This window comes from Sander lucioperca, chromosome 21, assembly GCF_008315115.2.
Source record: "Sander lucioperca isolate FBNREF2018 chromosome 21, SLUC_FBN_1.2, whole genome shotgun sequence".
Taxonomy (NCBI): domain Eukaryota; kingdom Metazoa; phylum Chordata; class Actinopteri; order Perciformes; family Percidae; genus Sander; species Sander lucioperca.
Genome location: NC_050193.1, coordinates 24488629 through 24502135, shown reverse-complemented (window position 1 = coordinate 24502135; position 13507 = coordinate 24488629). Strand labels below are relative to the sequence as shown.

The window sequence follows — 13507 nt, the reverse complement described above, 5'->3', positions numbered from 1 at the left end:
TCATTTGCGTTTTACTGTGTTGATTGTCGAATAACGATACTTTTATTTCCACCTTTATTTCCGGTTGTATTCAGCGAACGTCATGCACTTGCTTGGCACAGCTGAGATAAGTGATGCCTTCACGTACTTTTGTATACTCGTACTAAATTGCTTTCAGGCTAAATACTTCTTCAAAAACCCCTAAAATACATTTTTGTTAATTTTCAGTTTACCTACTGTTAGGAAAGTATCATATTCAAAAATACAGAATAAATAAAATCCCCAATTCTTTTCTCTTCTGGTAAAAGTAAAGCACATTTGATATTTTGTAAAATCGTTGTTATTTATTTTCTATTATAGTTCATTTGTTTATGTTAACTGCACTTGCTTTATATTACAATTCTAGAGCTGCTATGTAGGCTAGACTTTTATCTGATATCTCCTTGTTTTGCATATATATAATACATATATTTATATTTATTATATATAATAAAGTGTAAAAAATAATGTTTTAAGAAGAACATCCAAAAATATTGTAGGCCTACATGGATAATTAATTGGCTGATTAAGGAAAGTTGGTTTACAGAGGAGGCCCAACTTCAGTATCAGTATATGGTGTCATACCACACAGGCAGAAAAACAATACAGCAATAAACAGCATAATCTATTATACTATTGCCATATTTCCGTGAGCAGTGAAGGCATCATACGCCGTGTGTTCTGTGAGAAAAAAAGTACATTTAAGAATGTTGTTTAATGTAATAATATGTTGAATATGTTTTGGTTTTAGAATACAGGTAAATTATGGACAGTAGTGATTGTCATCTTGACCAGCAGGAGGCCATTAACCAAGACTCCAAGACACTAGAGGGCGCTGTGGTGACAGCGATTATTTATATAGCAGAGAAGGCAAGATGGCGGAGTCTGAAGAGCCAAAAGCGGGTCCTTGTACTTTTCTGTTCAAAAAATCTACAAAGAAATTCTCCGGACGAAAGAGAAAAGCAAGCGACAGCGACAAAGGTAGTCATTTATCATTTAGCTAATGGTTTTCAGGATGAGAATCCCTTGGGCTAGGAACGCTGTGGCTTTGTCACCGGTCCTGAATTGTCAAACGCAAACTACGTCATCTTAACATTTACGTTAACTGGCAAGTGTTTGTCCATTTTTGTATTTATTTATTTATTAAAACAATAACATTCACCTGATAAGAGCCAAACGAACCGAAAGATGAGAGCAACTCTGTAAATTGTGGGCAGGTTGTTCAAATGTTCGTCACACACACAAAAACAACAACAATTCCCTAAATTTTGCTGCGTTCCAGTTCCCTCGGAATTCGGAAGGGTATGACATGTTTGTGCAGCCTGTAAACAGTTTGAGCTTTCATTTATGGAGAACAGCATTCCGACTTCAAGAGAAGATGCAAAAAATAAGTTTAACTCATTCTTTTTTCAGATGGCAACAGTGATGAGGACCAGAGCTCTGTGGTCAGAAAAGGAAAGAAAGACACTCGAGTCAACCCCATGATTCAAAGGGTACAATAATAATAATTATTTCAAAATCCATTTTGAGTTTAATAGTAAGGCCTGACCCTGGTATTGTCCCTGTTCAGACAAAGAAGGTGGAGAGAGATGAAGAATCGTCCAGTGAAAATGAAGGAGACAAAGAGGAGAAGAAGATCACTGTTGCCTACAAGTCCACACGGTCAGCAGTAAGTTGAGGTATTTTTTATCTTATTGCATTTTGTAAGAGTGGCAGGAACTATACAGTTTAAATCCCCCTGTCAGGGAAAGTATATGAGAAACAGCAACTATATGAAGGTGCCAATGAGCGAGGTAAGTAACCTCCCAGCTACTCCCAGTGAAGCTGCTCAGTGGCCGAAAAGTGTTGTTCTCCATCTGCATCCATGTTTGTCTGAGTTCTGTTAAGTTAACTTAAAATATTTGTTTTTGTCCATTCACAGTCAGGTATGTTGTTGTGAAGCCACAATATCTTGGCTTGATGGAAGTACTGTACTAATCTTTTTTTCCACTCTGTTATTCTCTCAATCTTGCCCCAAAAAAGAAACCAGAGGGACCTGAGGACATGGGTGCAACTGCTACATATGAGCTGGACACAGAGAGAGACAACGACGCTCAGGCGATCTTTGAGAGGAGTCAGAAAATCCAGGAGGTATAGGAGATTACATGATGTTTTCTTAATGGCAAATTTCTTTGCAAAAAGCTACATTTTAATCTACATTAATGGAGTGTGTCATTGTACATTTTGATAGATGTTTTAGTTAAATATTCAGTATTGGTATAGTAGCAACAAATATTACATTTTAAACTGAAAGAGTTGAAAATGTATAACTACACAAAGTAATACCTGAAATATCAAATTTGTGATTTGATTTTTCCTCACAAAACTTTTCATAAAAGGTAAAAAGTAGCATCTTCCTAAATGTTAACACAGTTTTTCTGCCAAATAATTATAAAGTTTCCTACTGACTGGCTAATCCTTTTTGTACCCCTTCAACAGGAGCTGACGGGTAAAGAGGATGACAAAATCTACCGCGGCATCAATAACTACCAAAAATTCATCAAGCCCAAAGATACCACCATGGGCAATGCCTCCTCTGGCATGGTCAGGTATGTACTAAGGCAAGACATATTCACCACATGCTTTCATGAGACACTCTTCATCACCTATGAATGCTAATGTGTAATCAATTATTGTCGATGCATATCATTTTTGAACAGAAAAGGACCAATCCGAGCCCCTGAACACCTGAGAGCCACAGTCAGGTGGGACTACCAGCCAGACATCTGCAAAGACTATAAGGAGACTGGTTTCTGTGGTTTTGGAGGTGGGTATGAGATTTGTACCATTAAATCGTAGAAGCCATATGTTGAATAACTAAAACTCTTTAACATATTGACCATTTACTGTAGTGTTCTTCTCTCCTGCTATTAGACAGCTGCAAGTTTCTCCACGACAGATCAGACTACAAACATGGCTGGCAGATCGAGCGGGAACTGGAAGAGGGCAGATATGGAGCCAATGGTGAGTTCAGGGGGGTGATTTCATGTCGTTTTTGTTTGTGCCTGCTGCATCAGCATTTCCTGAACAATACTGTGCTTTCATCTAGATGAGGAGAACTACGAGGTGAGCAGTGATGATGAGGATTTGCCCTTTAAATGCTTCATCTGCAGGGAGTCCTTTAAGAATCCCATCATCACAAAGTAAGCCTCATTTCCTCTACTTCTTGACTGTACAGAGCCTTGTTTATTACCAGCTGCAATCTGTTAACCAGTTAAATATCTCCCAGGTGTAAGCACTACTTTTGTGAGGTCTGTGCTCTTCAGCATTACCGCAAGTCCAAGCGTTGCTATGTCTGCAACACTCAAACCAATGGTGTCTTCAACCCTGCAAAGGGTAAGTAGATGCTGTCAAAAGACCTTTGAGATGGGGGAATAAACTACGTTAAATTTGTATGATGAATGCAACTCAATGATTCCCTTCAATCTATTATTTTCCTGTTATTCCAGAGTTGATGGCCAAGATGGAAAAACGCAATGCCGCAACAGATCAGCCACCATCGGATGAGGAAGATTAGCAACATCTGAACCTTTTCAACCCTCCCCTTATGTGTTTGTCTGTGTACATTTTGAATAAAATTACTTTTTTTTTTTTTTTTAAAGACAACTGCCTCACTGTGTGGTACCATCAAGTTAAAACATTAAAGTGAACAATGTTTATTGTTAAAAGTCAAGTTTGACATTTGCAACAATTTGCTTTGCCCTCACTTTCAAATGCACATGCAGACAAAACAAGCACCAATGTAATATTCACTTCTGACATAAGTAACACACCCAGAGTAAGTTCAAGGAAATACATAATTCTATGCTGAAGGATAAAGAAAACTGATGTTATGCTTAACCTCTGTGTGACAAAAGCAATGTGTAAAGCATGAGATGTAGGTTACACTGTAACAAAAGCAGAGAGAGCTAAGAAATATGTATACATGCTGTTTGTTTAGTTGACCCTTGGGACAAAGTCGAAACCTTCCATCTGGTGTAGAGAGGTGCTGAGTGAGCTGTGACGACCGGTGTGCACCCTTATGGTGGTCTCACTGAGCAGATGGGCCACATCAAGTGGCCATGTTCAAACAAGAGGTGGAGTGTCCCCTCTGAATATTTAGTACCAACTTAAACGTTTGAGGCTCCATCTACTTCCATAGATTGTCCTCTGAAACCTCAGCAACAGCATGAGGAAAAGAGGAGTCCTGTTGTGTTTTGGCTCCAGGTGGGGTTGTAATTTGTGACTACATTTTCTGTGTGTGAGTGAGTGAGAGAGAAAGGTCATCAGTGCATTGCTGATGGCAAGAGTCTGTTTATATGTAGAGAACAAAAGTTTGTGAGGAATTAAAACCCCAAAAAATGGCTACTGGCTTTTAAGAACAGCAACTCATTTTAGTTTGAGATTTAAATTATTTACAAGGGGAACATTACAAAAACAAATCTCGTCCAGTATGCTCACAAAGGTTTTCATCACAATACCACGAGCGACTCCCCACCTAGTCCTCCACTGTCAGAAGTCCCAGTCGTCCACCTCCAGGTGGCTGAGACCTGACTCCAGACTGGCCAGTCCAGAGGGAGAGTCCTGCAGCTGGGAGATCTCCAAGCTGGTGATTGCCGACACAGGCCGCAACAGCTCAGGCAGCGCCTCCGAAGGCCGGCGTTTGATCTGAGAGGGGGAAGAAATAACATTTGGAGGACAATCTTTAAATATTACTTTTTTAATGTCACCATACAGTAAATGTACAATAAAAAAAACCATATCTCTGTACTATAACACCACAAAGTTCTGTTTCAACCAGAAGTATAGTAAGTTACAGGAAAAGACATCCAAATTGTATTGGTTTTTAGCTGCTGAGCTAAAAAGATAAGTTTGTTGTACCAGAGGTAGTCTAGTTCACCGGATGTACATCGCTGACATCCGGCACATGTCCCTCCCCATCTATCTATTTTGCAAGGGCACTGTCGCTGCATCTCGGGCTTAGCGACCCCCAAGACGGTTGTGATTGACGTTTTTTTGCCGTTTAGCCAGACCATGCTCCAGTGCTGACACGTCGCTGGAGATAAGTCTGGCAATGCAAGACTACACCAGAGGTAAAAAAAAAAAAAAAAAAGGTAACACATAAAATAAAAATAGTAGAAACTAATAGTAGGAAAAGTAGTTGTTTTCATGAGTGATAATGTCAGGATTAACCTGGTATTTTACACACCTGTTTGAAGAAGGGATGGCCTATGAGAGTGGTGGCAGATGGTCTGAAAAGGAAAACAAAGGGAAAAGAGTTAGTGCCTTGAACCATAAATATCCTACAACATGTCCTGTACTATATTTAAGCATATAGGAAGAGATAGGCCAACCTCTTCTCTGGCTCTCGCTGTAGACACTGCTCGACAAAGGCATGGAAGTGCGGAGAGAACGTCCGGTTGTAGGGGTGTCCCCCTGACGAGGAGGAGGGCTCTCCGTTGGAGTGGCGACCACCTCCAGCTCCTGGACACTCGCAGATCCCGGAGTCAGCCCCAGAGCGAGACGGTTTCATTGATAGCTCCTCTGGTGGGATAGTGGTAGTGTCCAGTAAACACGGCACCGTTCCATTTAGCTTCTCCAGCAGCATCTGTGGAAATGAAGTGGATATGTAGGAGTTAGTTAACCTACCCTTTGATTTCAGGAAAACAACATACAGACCTTTACCTTTCAATTTAAAAGATATAACCCTTTCATCCTTGTAATTTTTTTAATACTGAAAAAGATTTATTTTACCACAGTTTGTCTCATTTGTCACTACATTTCTGGCTACAAACAGATGTAATGTGATCCAGAAGAACAGTTGCTAGGTCTTTACTCACCTGTGTAGCTGGCATGTCTTTGAAGGGCACATGTCCATTGGCCAGTTCACAGGCTGTGATGCCGAGGCTGTAGATGTCTGACCGAGAGTCGTAGCCCTGCAGGTTCTGAGAAAGAAAACATTCACATTCAAAATTTAATTCACTATTTCGCTTCTATTTCATTTGAATTTTTCTGCTAAATGCATCATAGAGAACTGTTATTCTTTGGCTGTAGAACAGCATTTCCAAAACTTGTGGACCAGAGGCAAAGACGGTATTATCACAGTATTATAAAATGCTTGATTGTGAAGGAATGAAGTGCTGTACCTGCTGCAGCACCTCAGGGCTGAGCCAGGGCAGCACCTTAACGCTGTATTGGGGGAAGTCGTGGACAACTCTGTCCCTCTGGCCATGACGGATCAGACTGAAGATGCTCCGTAGACCTGACATGCAGACCTGTCCGTCAGCTGAGATTAACACATGGCTGGCCTTCACACTCCTACACATAACCAAAGACAGTTTAAGACACTGAATGTCACGTAGACTGGCATGTTGGTTTATCAATACTGTCAATATAATAAAACACAATGCATAGGTCCAGAAACCAGCACAAGAAAACAAGAAATATTGGGCATCTTATTGTATATGAGAGATACTGACTAATCTCCAACTATGACATAATATCTCCCCAACCGGTTAGTCATGCCAATAACCAAGTAATGCTACAATGGTAATGACCTTGTGCAGCTTTTTTATTTAGATTCCTGATAGCTGTTGGAATATGTTTGTTGCTTTTATTGTTTTAGGTCAAAGTTGATCTTATGCAACAGCTTAATGGTGTCAATCTATAAAACCTGCAACAAGACCTCCTCCACCCTCCCCTAAACCTAATAAAAATCATTAGTTTGGCTTTCAGCAGAGTGTTTGAGTGTCCCATGGTGGCATACATACTGTGTTACACAATTCCAGGAGAAACATTTAATATTTCTTGAACAGTTTCCAAACACTTTGGTTTAATTTTGATTTGGTGTAAAATTATATGTGATACAAAAAGACATAAAAACCCAAAACCTAATGTGGAAGTGTATCTTACCGGTGCACATATCCCATGTGGTGGATATATTCAAGAGCTTTGAGCATGCCCAGTAAAATGTATGCAATTGTCAGCTCAGTCATACCATCAGCAAAATGTGTGCAGATCAGATCTCTGGCTGACCCTGAAAGCACCATCAAACACAGATAACCATGAGTTGAAAGCTGTCCTCTATTAGTGCAGGCTATTTTGAAATGTTGTTTATTATGAATAATAAAATACAGTGACAGTTTAAGTGTATTATCTCTTACCATAAGCCATGAAGGGGGTGATGACCCACAGCTCATTCTCAGCTATGAAGACGCTCTTATAGGGTAGAATACTGGAGTGGTGAAACAACTTTGACACATGTAGTTCGCCCTAGGAGGCAGAGAAAAGGAAACTACATCTTATTATGTCAAGACGACAGGCAAATGACTGTGAATCTAATTAGGCATTAGAGGGTGAGCAGTAAAGACAGAAAAGTTAATGAGAACACCGACACAAGGGTTACATAAGTATACCCAGTGCAGCAGTGAGATGAAAGAAGGGGGATTTTATTTTAAACAGGAGAGAGACAAACACTGGGAGGAGCTGAGTCATGGCAGAGTGATGGGATCGAGTGCTGATACAGACCTGCAGGTAGGTAACCATGTCATTAGTGCATGGCTCCAAGTCAATCCGTCGGATGGCTACGTGCTCCCCGGTGGGTTTGTATCGAGCCAGGTTCACTGTCATCAAGTCGTCCAAGCCCCGGCCTAAAACACAGACTTCATTTAATAAACTACTCATCTCATTGTTACACAAGTATGCTCCAGTCGTTGGGGGACGAGTATTTATGTTGTATGTTATCAACAACAACAAATGCATATCTTGGCAATAGTGCTGTTTAGCTACTGTTCAAAAACTATATTGTCAAAGTGAAAGAATAACATTTTAACATTTAGATACCATTCAAAAAAAAAAAAAAAAAAAAAGATGTTTTGAAGGCGTTTTATTTTTTAATATAATGATGCAGTGAATTCATTGTATGAAAACAGTATGTCACAAGAGGCTGTACTTTAGCTAATGCTATTATATTACTACTTCTAATACCTTTCTGCTAATAGAAAAAGAGAATGAAACGTATGCGCCTTGAAATCAATATACGCAGCCCAGTCCGGCTGTGTCTTAGCCTTTACATACCGATAACGGTGAGGAGCTCGTAGGAGCTGCTGTCAGGGAGGAAGCTGCCCATGGTGTCCTGACGTGGGAGGGGGGTCAGACTCTCCTGGCTGTCCTCATGGGCCTGAAGGTAGAGGGGAGGAAACAAGAGTGACTGAAGAAGGGCTGTGACACATGACTTCACTAACTACAGTGCAGGACTGTGTTAAAGAACTTGTGAGTGACTACTGGAGGGTTGGCCATACACTACCGTTCAAAGGTTTATAATCTCCTGCCACAGAAGCTTGATTGTGTAAAGTCAGATGTCTAAGAGGACTACTCTATACTTTTGAATAGTCTTTGATGCTTTTAGGTTGTAGAAAGTCCTCTTTACAAATATGTATGAAGGGTTTGTTTTGTACATGGAGAACAAAACGCTGTTCAATGATTCAACCAGACTGACAACTGAAAGGGCAGAAAGAGACAAAGATCCCTCTCAACAGTTGAATAATAGAAGAAATCAGCAGTCCTTGGTAAAATAAACTGGAAGCTTAGCATCAAAATGTGTGCAGATTTAAATAACAGCTTCCTGTTTAAGTGTCAAATGCACAATAATACAGTCTAGAACAAGCTGGAATTAACAGGCAATGTGTTGCTTTAGTAAAACTGTTCTTCAGACTTCACAATAGAAATAAGTTAGTCTAGGGTTAGTACTATTGGAACAGGATCAAGGAATATCAGCTGAACATACTACGGACTGACAAATCCCAGTTTAACCTCTTTAATCTAACCAGGAAGTAGACTGCAGAGGACAAAGAAAAACGCACTAACTCAATATTAAGAGTCAAATTGCACCGTTGTCATTCAATACTGGCCGAGGGTCACTTGCGCTTTTCTGGACTGAAAAACAAATCCAAAATCCAAGTTCCAACAGTATTCTCCCCAGACATGTAACACTGTGGGGATGTCGACTAAATGGAAGTTTTAATCATCTAATTCTTCTTCTTTTCGGACCAAAACTATTTCATATGTAAATAATACATTTGCTGTCTTAATTATACTGTTTTTTTTTGAATCTCTGTTAAAATATTATTTAAGGAAAGAAAACATAAATATAACAGCTGATTCCAAACTTTTGAACGGTAGTGTAAGAAGGTAGTGCGAGAACTGTTAAAAGATCACTAGACAGGCGTGGAGGTGTGTTATCATGGTGCGTTAGCGTGACCCCTGGCACTAGCCAAAGAAAAAAAACATTGGTAACACATACCGGCACTCAAACCATCATCGGAAAAAATATTTAGTGAATACAAGTGTCTACTGTCGGTCTAGTAATTAAAAAATATTCCAATACCAGATGCCCTTAATATAAAACTGTTGTTTTTATGGCGAATGACGCCATGAATTGATCAGTATTTGTGAAACGATGATAGCAGATGAACTACTGCTTCTATAATAATAATGATAATAATAATAATAATAATAATAATAATAATAACAACAACAACAATAACAACAACAACAACAACAACAACAATAATAATAATACTATAAACAGAATAGCAAATACAGAATCCCACAGTGTGGTCTACACATATGTAGCCTAAGCCGCCCTGTGTTAGTTGCATCACAAACACATGTAGAGAAAAGTCAATATTCTTGGCAGTGAGGACTCCTGATTTCCATCAATTTTTGCCATTCAAATGATGGAAATGGACAGATTGCAGTAGCAAGCTGTGAAGGCAAATGAAGGCAAGCTGAATGAATATTTGGATTGTTTCTATGGTGACCAGAATGAAGACTCACATTCAAAATCAGAATAGTGCACTTCCTCGAGCATAATAGTATCCTACGGACTGGAAGTGGCTTCAAGATCAAGATCAGACACAGAACTCTGAAAATATCCTCACAGAAAAAAAAAAGAATTGCTCCAGTTCTCTGGATGTGAAGCCAAACGATGCCTTTTGCCATACTTATACTACTATAGCTTTACAGACTTTACATTAAAACTGGCATGACGGAAAAGCCAAACATGCTGTGGTAGCCATCAGGTAAGGGAACATCTGTAAATGTTGATCTAATCACAAAGGTCGCTGTACAAACTGCCATCTTGATCAGATTCAGAAGGGGTTGGCCATGCATTGCTAAAGCTGAACACATGGAACTCCATCCATATAGACCCTGCACGGACACACAGTGTCTGACATCAAAGTGTCTGACATCAAAGTGTGACACAAGCAGTTCGCCATCAACTCAACAGACTGTCAGCACAGATAGCAGTGTCAAAACGCATAACACTCACAACATAAAATTAGACTCTTAGTGAGGGGACACCAAAATCCAAAACAGTGTCACAGTGCAGTTACCTGGAGCGCAGCATTTTAACAGCACACAGAGGACTCAGACAGGACTTTTTAGATTAGACTTAATTATTCTCCTTCTATTCCACTGGTGAGTGAGGTGACCTTCTGAGCTATGAGCACGTACAACGTGTGTCATGAACTAGACACCCATGCATGCATACATGTGCAAAGCCTCAAGGGGGGGGTTGTGGATTCCTTTACATCTAAATCTGTGTGCGCACATACACATGCATGCACGCCCATACACAAAGGGCAGATGGGAGATGATGATGACAGGAGTACCACACTTACTTTCCTGTGAGAGAGTCCCTGAGCTTGCTCTGGGGTAGAAAAACCACATCAATGACATAAAGACATGTACAAACACAAAACAAGAGAAGGACCCGTGTTTAGAACAGCTCTTGAACTGGGAAGTGCAGCATCTGGCAGTGGGAGTTTTGCCGCATGCTGCAGGATTTGATAGACAACCGGTGATGGTTTCCCTGCCACTTACAGGTTTTGTCTGAACCAGCAGCTTTGTCTTACGTGACCACACACAAAGTGACGCATCATTATCAAGTCAGATGGTTTTCATGGTAACTTGTGGGATTATGATTAAACTGCAACTGCAAAAATTCTCACCCCAGTAATTTGCTTACATCGGCATAACAGACTTAAATATTTTATTACCAAAGCAGATGAAAAAAAAAAAGAAAAACAATCCAGCTAAACCCAGCAGGTTCTTCCCAAATATTATGCAGCAATGACAATACAGCACAGCCATATGAGAAATGATAGACTTCAAAAAGCATGCAACGTTGAGCAACGATCTGCCAGCAAGAAAATAAGGCAAAGAATTAAAGCACCCCAGAACCTTTCCATAATACACAAAAGCTTTAATAATGTGCCACAAATTATACTAATTATTAATGAGGAGAAACATTACACTTAAACAGATAATCAAACCACTGATAAACAGCCACAGGTTGATTGGAAAAAGGTTTCTTATCGTATTTGCTTAAACTAGTTCCTAGACACTTAACCTCCAATCCCTCCAGAGATGCACTTCTGGAGCCAAGCCAAAGGTGAGAAACTAGTTAAAGCAGTAAGTATCCCAGTCTGAATAGTTATGGTAGTCACAGGTTCAGGTACAATGTCAACCATTTTCTGTTTGTTTTTCTACAACTGTGTGAACATAAGTGTAGCTATGGTGGTCTAAGGATCCACCCCACAACGAAATGTTTGACAAAATGTGTCAGCAGGAAGATCTATGTCTGCTCATCATTGGAGAGTCTTTGTGAGGGTTTCATACAGTGTAGATTTTGTCGCCGTCAGGCAGAAACCTTACCTTACCTTGGTCTGTGGGTTTTACAAATATTTAAACAGTGACGAAGCAATTTCATCTGAGGTAAATAGATCCACACAAGTTTTTTCAAATTAGCCTTTTTTTCATTCCCCACAAAGCAACGGTTTTAGACATACAAGGTTTTTGCCTGACAGGGACGATGTGTAGATTTGTTGTGAATGGTCTAGAGCCCTCATACACAACATAATACCACACATTATAGGGCAAACCTAAGCCCCAACACATGTATTAACTATTGTCGATATTACATACAGTATACTCACTCATGTTTTCTATTGTGACAAAAATATTACGCACACACTGTCAGAACGAAAATGAAAAGCTACCGGTCGTGAAATGAGTATGTGACAGTCTTCAACTCTAACAACCCGCTTGTCTGATACTCTAGTTTAAACAAAGGTGTCCTGCTGCTGCTGTACAGAGTTCAGCATATCAAACTCTTTTAGGCCGGTTATTGCGCATCACGCAGCAGCTGATAACACTATGGATGTTTATTGTACCACCATTTACATGTAACTGTTGATTCGGATTCTTCTCCCCCTGGACTGCTATTATTCTCCCCTTCATGATACCATGTAGGAGATACACCAGCCCACACAAAAACATGTATATCTTATTCGTAATTACCACTGATGTATAAGTTTTCCCAGTTATCAGCTCATATTTATAGTAATTTCATTATAGCACCACACTGAGTTCTATACTTTGTTGTACCTTTATCTGAAGAGCCAAAAGTTCTGACTAAATTCAGACGTTATTTCTCAATAAAGCGAATGTGGTTAAAGGCATGAGTCACCACAAGAGGTAACTTCAGAATTAATTAGGTATAATAGCAAATTAAAAATATTTCACAGCCAAAAACAAGTAGGCAAATAAAATGGCCATTTTCTGATAAATTATTGTAGCAAACAGCAACAATAAGGCAGTAACACTTAAGACAGGTAACCAATGAGTACTGGATGGAAAGCTTTCAAAATAATTCTAGGAGGACATCTGAGAAGCAGAGCAAAGCTTCAACTAGAGCAGAATATTGTTTTCTGTTTGTGCTCATGAAGGGCCTAGTGTGTAAGCAGTGGTTTGGGAATGTTGAAACATTTAGTTTCTCCGTATGCATTGGACCTCACCTCCAAATAACTCCAAATCCCGCAGGCTCTCCACACTCAGTTTCTCAGATACCCAACGCTGACGGACACAGAGGGTTAATACCAGACATGGAGAGAAGAGAGCAAATGCAAGCAAGAATAAAGAAATGTTCCACAGAAACATAAAGATGATTCATGTTGACTTCCAAATTTGCAGATGTAAAAGTTTTCTGTCTCTTTTATTAAGAGAATATCACAGAAAGTTCAATTAAAACAAAAAAAAAGCCTAGCAATCCTTTCTTGTAGGGCTGCAACTAACGATTATTTTCATAGTCGATTAATCTGTCGATTATTTTCTCGATTAATCGATTAGTTGTTTGATCTATAAAAATTTCAAAACATGGTGAAAAATGTGGATCAGTGTTTTCCAAAGCCTAAGACGACGTCCTCAAATGTCTTGTTTTGTCCACAACTCAAAGATATTCAGTTTACTATCACAGAGGAGAGAAGAAACTAGAAGATATTCACATTTAACAAGCTGGAATCAGAGAAATCTTATTTTTTTTAATAAAAAAATGACTCAAATGATTAATCGATTATCAAAATAGTTGGAGATTAATGTAATAGTTGACAACTAATCGATTAATCGA

At 39.4% G+C, this 13507-nt stretch overlaps 2 protein-coding genes across 4 annotated transcripts in view; one reads left to right on the top strand and one right to left on the bottom strand.

Annotated features, from left to right (window-relative positions):
- Window positions 1-817: 817 nt before the first annotated feature.
- Window positions 818-3652, top strand: rnf113a (ring finger protein 113A). The gene is made up of 10 exons (XM_031318938.2): window positions 818-999; window positions 1432-1511; window positions 1589-1687; window positions 2041-2148; window positions 2497-2606; window positions 2718-2824; window positions 2932-3021; window positions 3107-3200; window positions 3287-3393; window positions 3507-3652. Exons 1-10 carry the CDS (start codon window positions 894-896, stop codon window positions 3572-3574), a joined length of 969 nt encoding a protein of 322 aa, XP_031174798.1. The 5' UTR covers window positions 818-893; the 3' UTR covers window positions 3575-3652.
- A 47-nt stretch (window positions 3653-3699) lies between these two features.
- strada (STE20 related adaptor alpha) overlaps window positions 3700-13507 on the bottom strand; it is a 19207-nt gene continuing 9399 nt past the window's right edge. Inside the window, exons 3-13 of one of the 3 annotated variants that reach the window (XM_031318935.2) lie at window positions 12900-12957; window positions 10722-10750; window positions 8113-8215; window positions 7564-7685; window positions 7200-7308; window positions 6949-7072; window positions 6183-6354; window positions 5877-5981; window positions 5391-5644; window positions 5246-5288; window positions 3700-4704 (exon numbers count right to left, since the gene is read on the bottom strand). In XM_031318935.2, the coding sequence (XP_031174795.1) occupies window positions 4549-4704; window positions 5246-5288; window positions 5391-5644; window positions 5877-5981; window positions 6183-6354; window positions 6949-7072; window positions 7200-7308; window positions 7564-7685; window positions 8113-8215; window positions 10722-10750; window positions 12900-12957 (1275 nt within the window). In that variant the 3' untranslated portion in view covers window positions 3700-4548. The remainder of the gene's footprint in view (window positions 4705-5245; window positions 5289-5390; window positions 5645-5876; window positions 5982-6182; window positions 6355-6948; window positions 7073-7199; window positions 7309-7563; window positions 7686-8112; window positions 8216-10721; window positions 10751-12899; window positions 12958-13507) is intronic. The other 2 variants (XM_035996940.1, XM_031318936.2) reach the window with 2 other exon arrangements.

Bases quoted from the DNA above. Each gene is read 5' to 3' on its own strand.
- rnf113a (XM_031318938.2), top strand. From the start codon at position 894: ATGGCGGAGTCTGAAGAGCCAAAAGCGGGTCCTTGTACTTTTCTGTTC. The intron at 1,000-1,431 runs GTAGTCATTTAT...TTCTTTTTTCAG, and splicing joins AGCAAGCGACAGCGACAAAG to ATGGCAACAGTGATGAGGAC. The intron at 3,394-3,506 runs GTAAGTAGATGC...CTGTTATTCCAG, and splicing joins TGTCTTCAACCCTGCAAAGG to AGTTGATGGCCAAGATGGAA.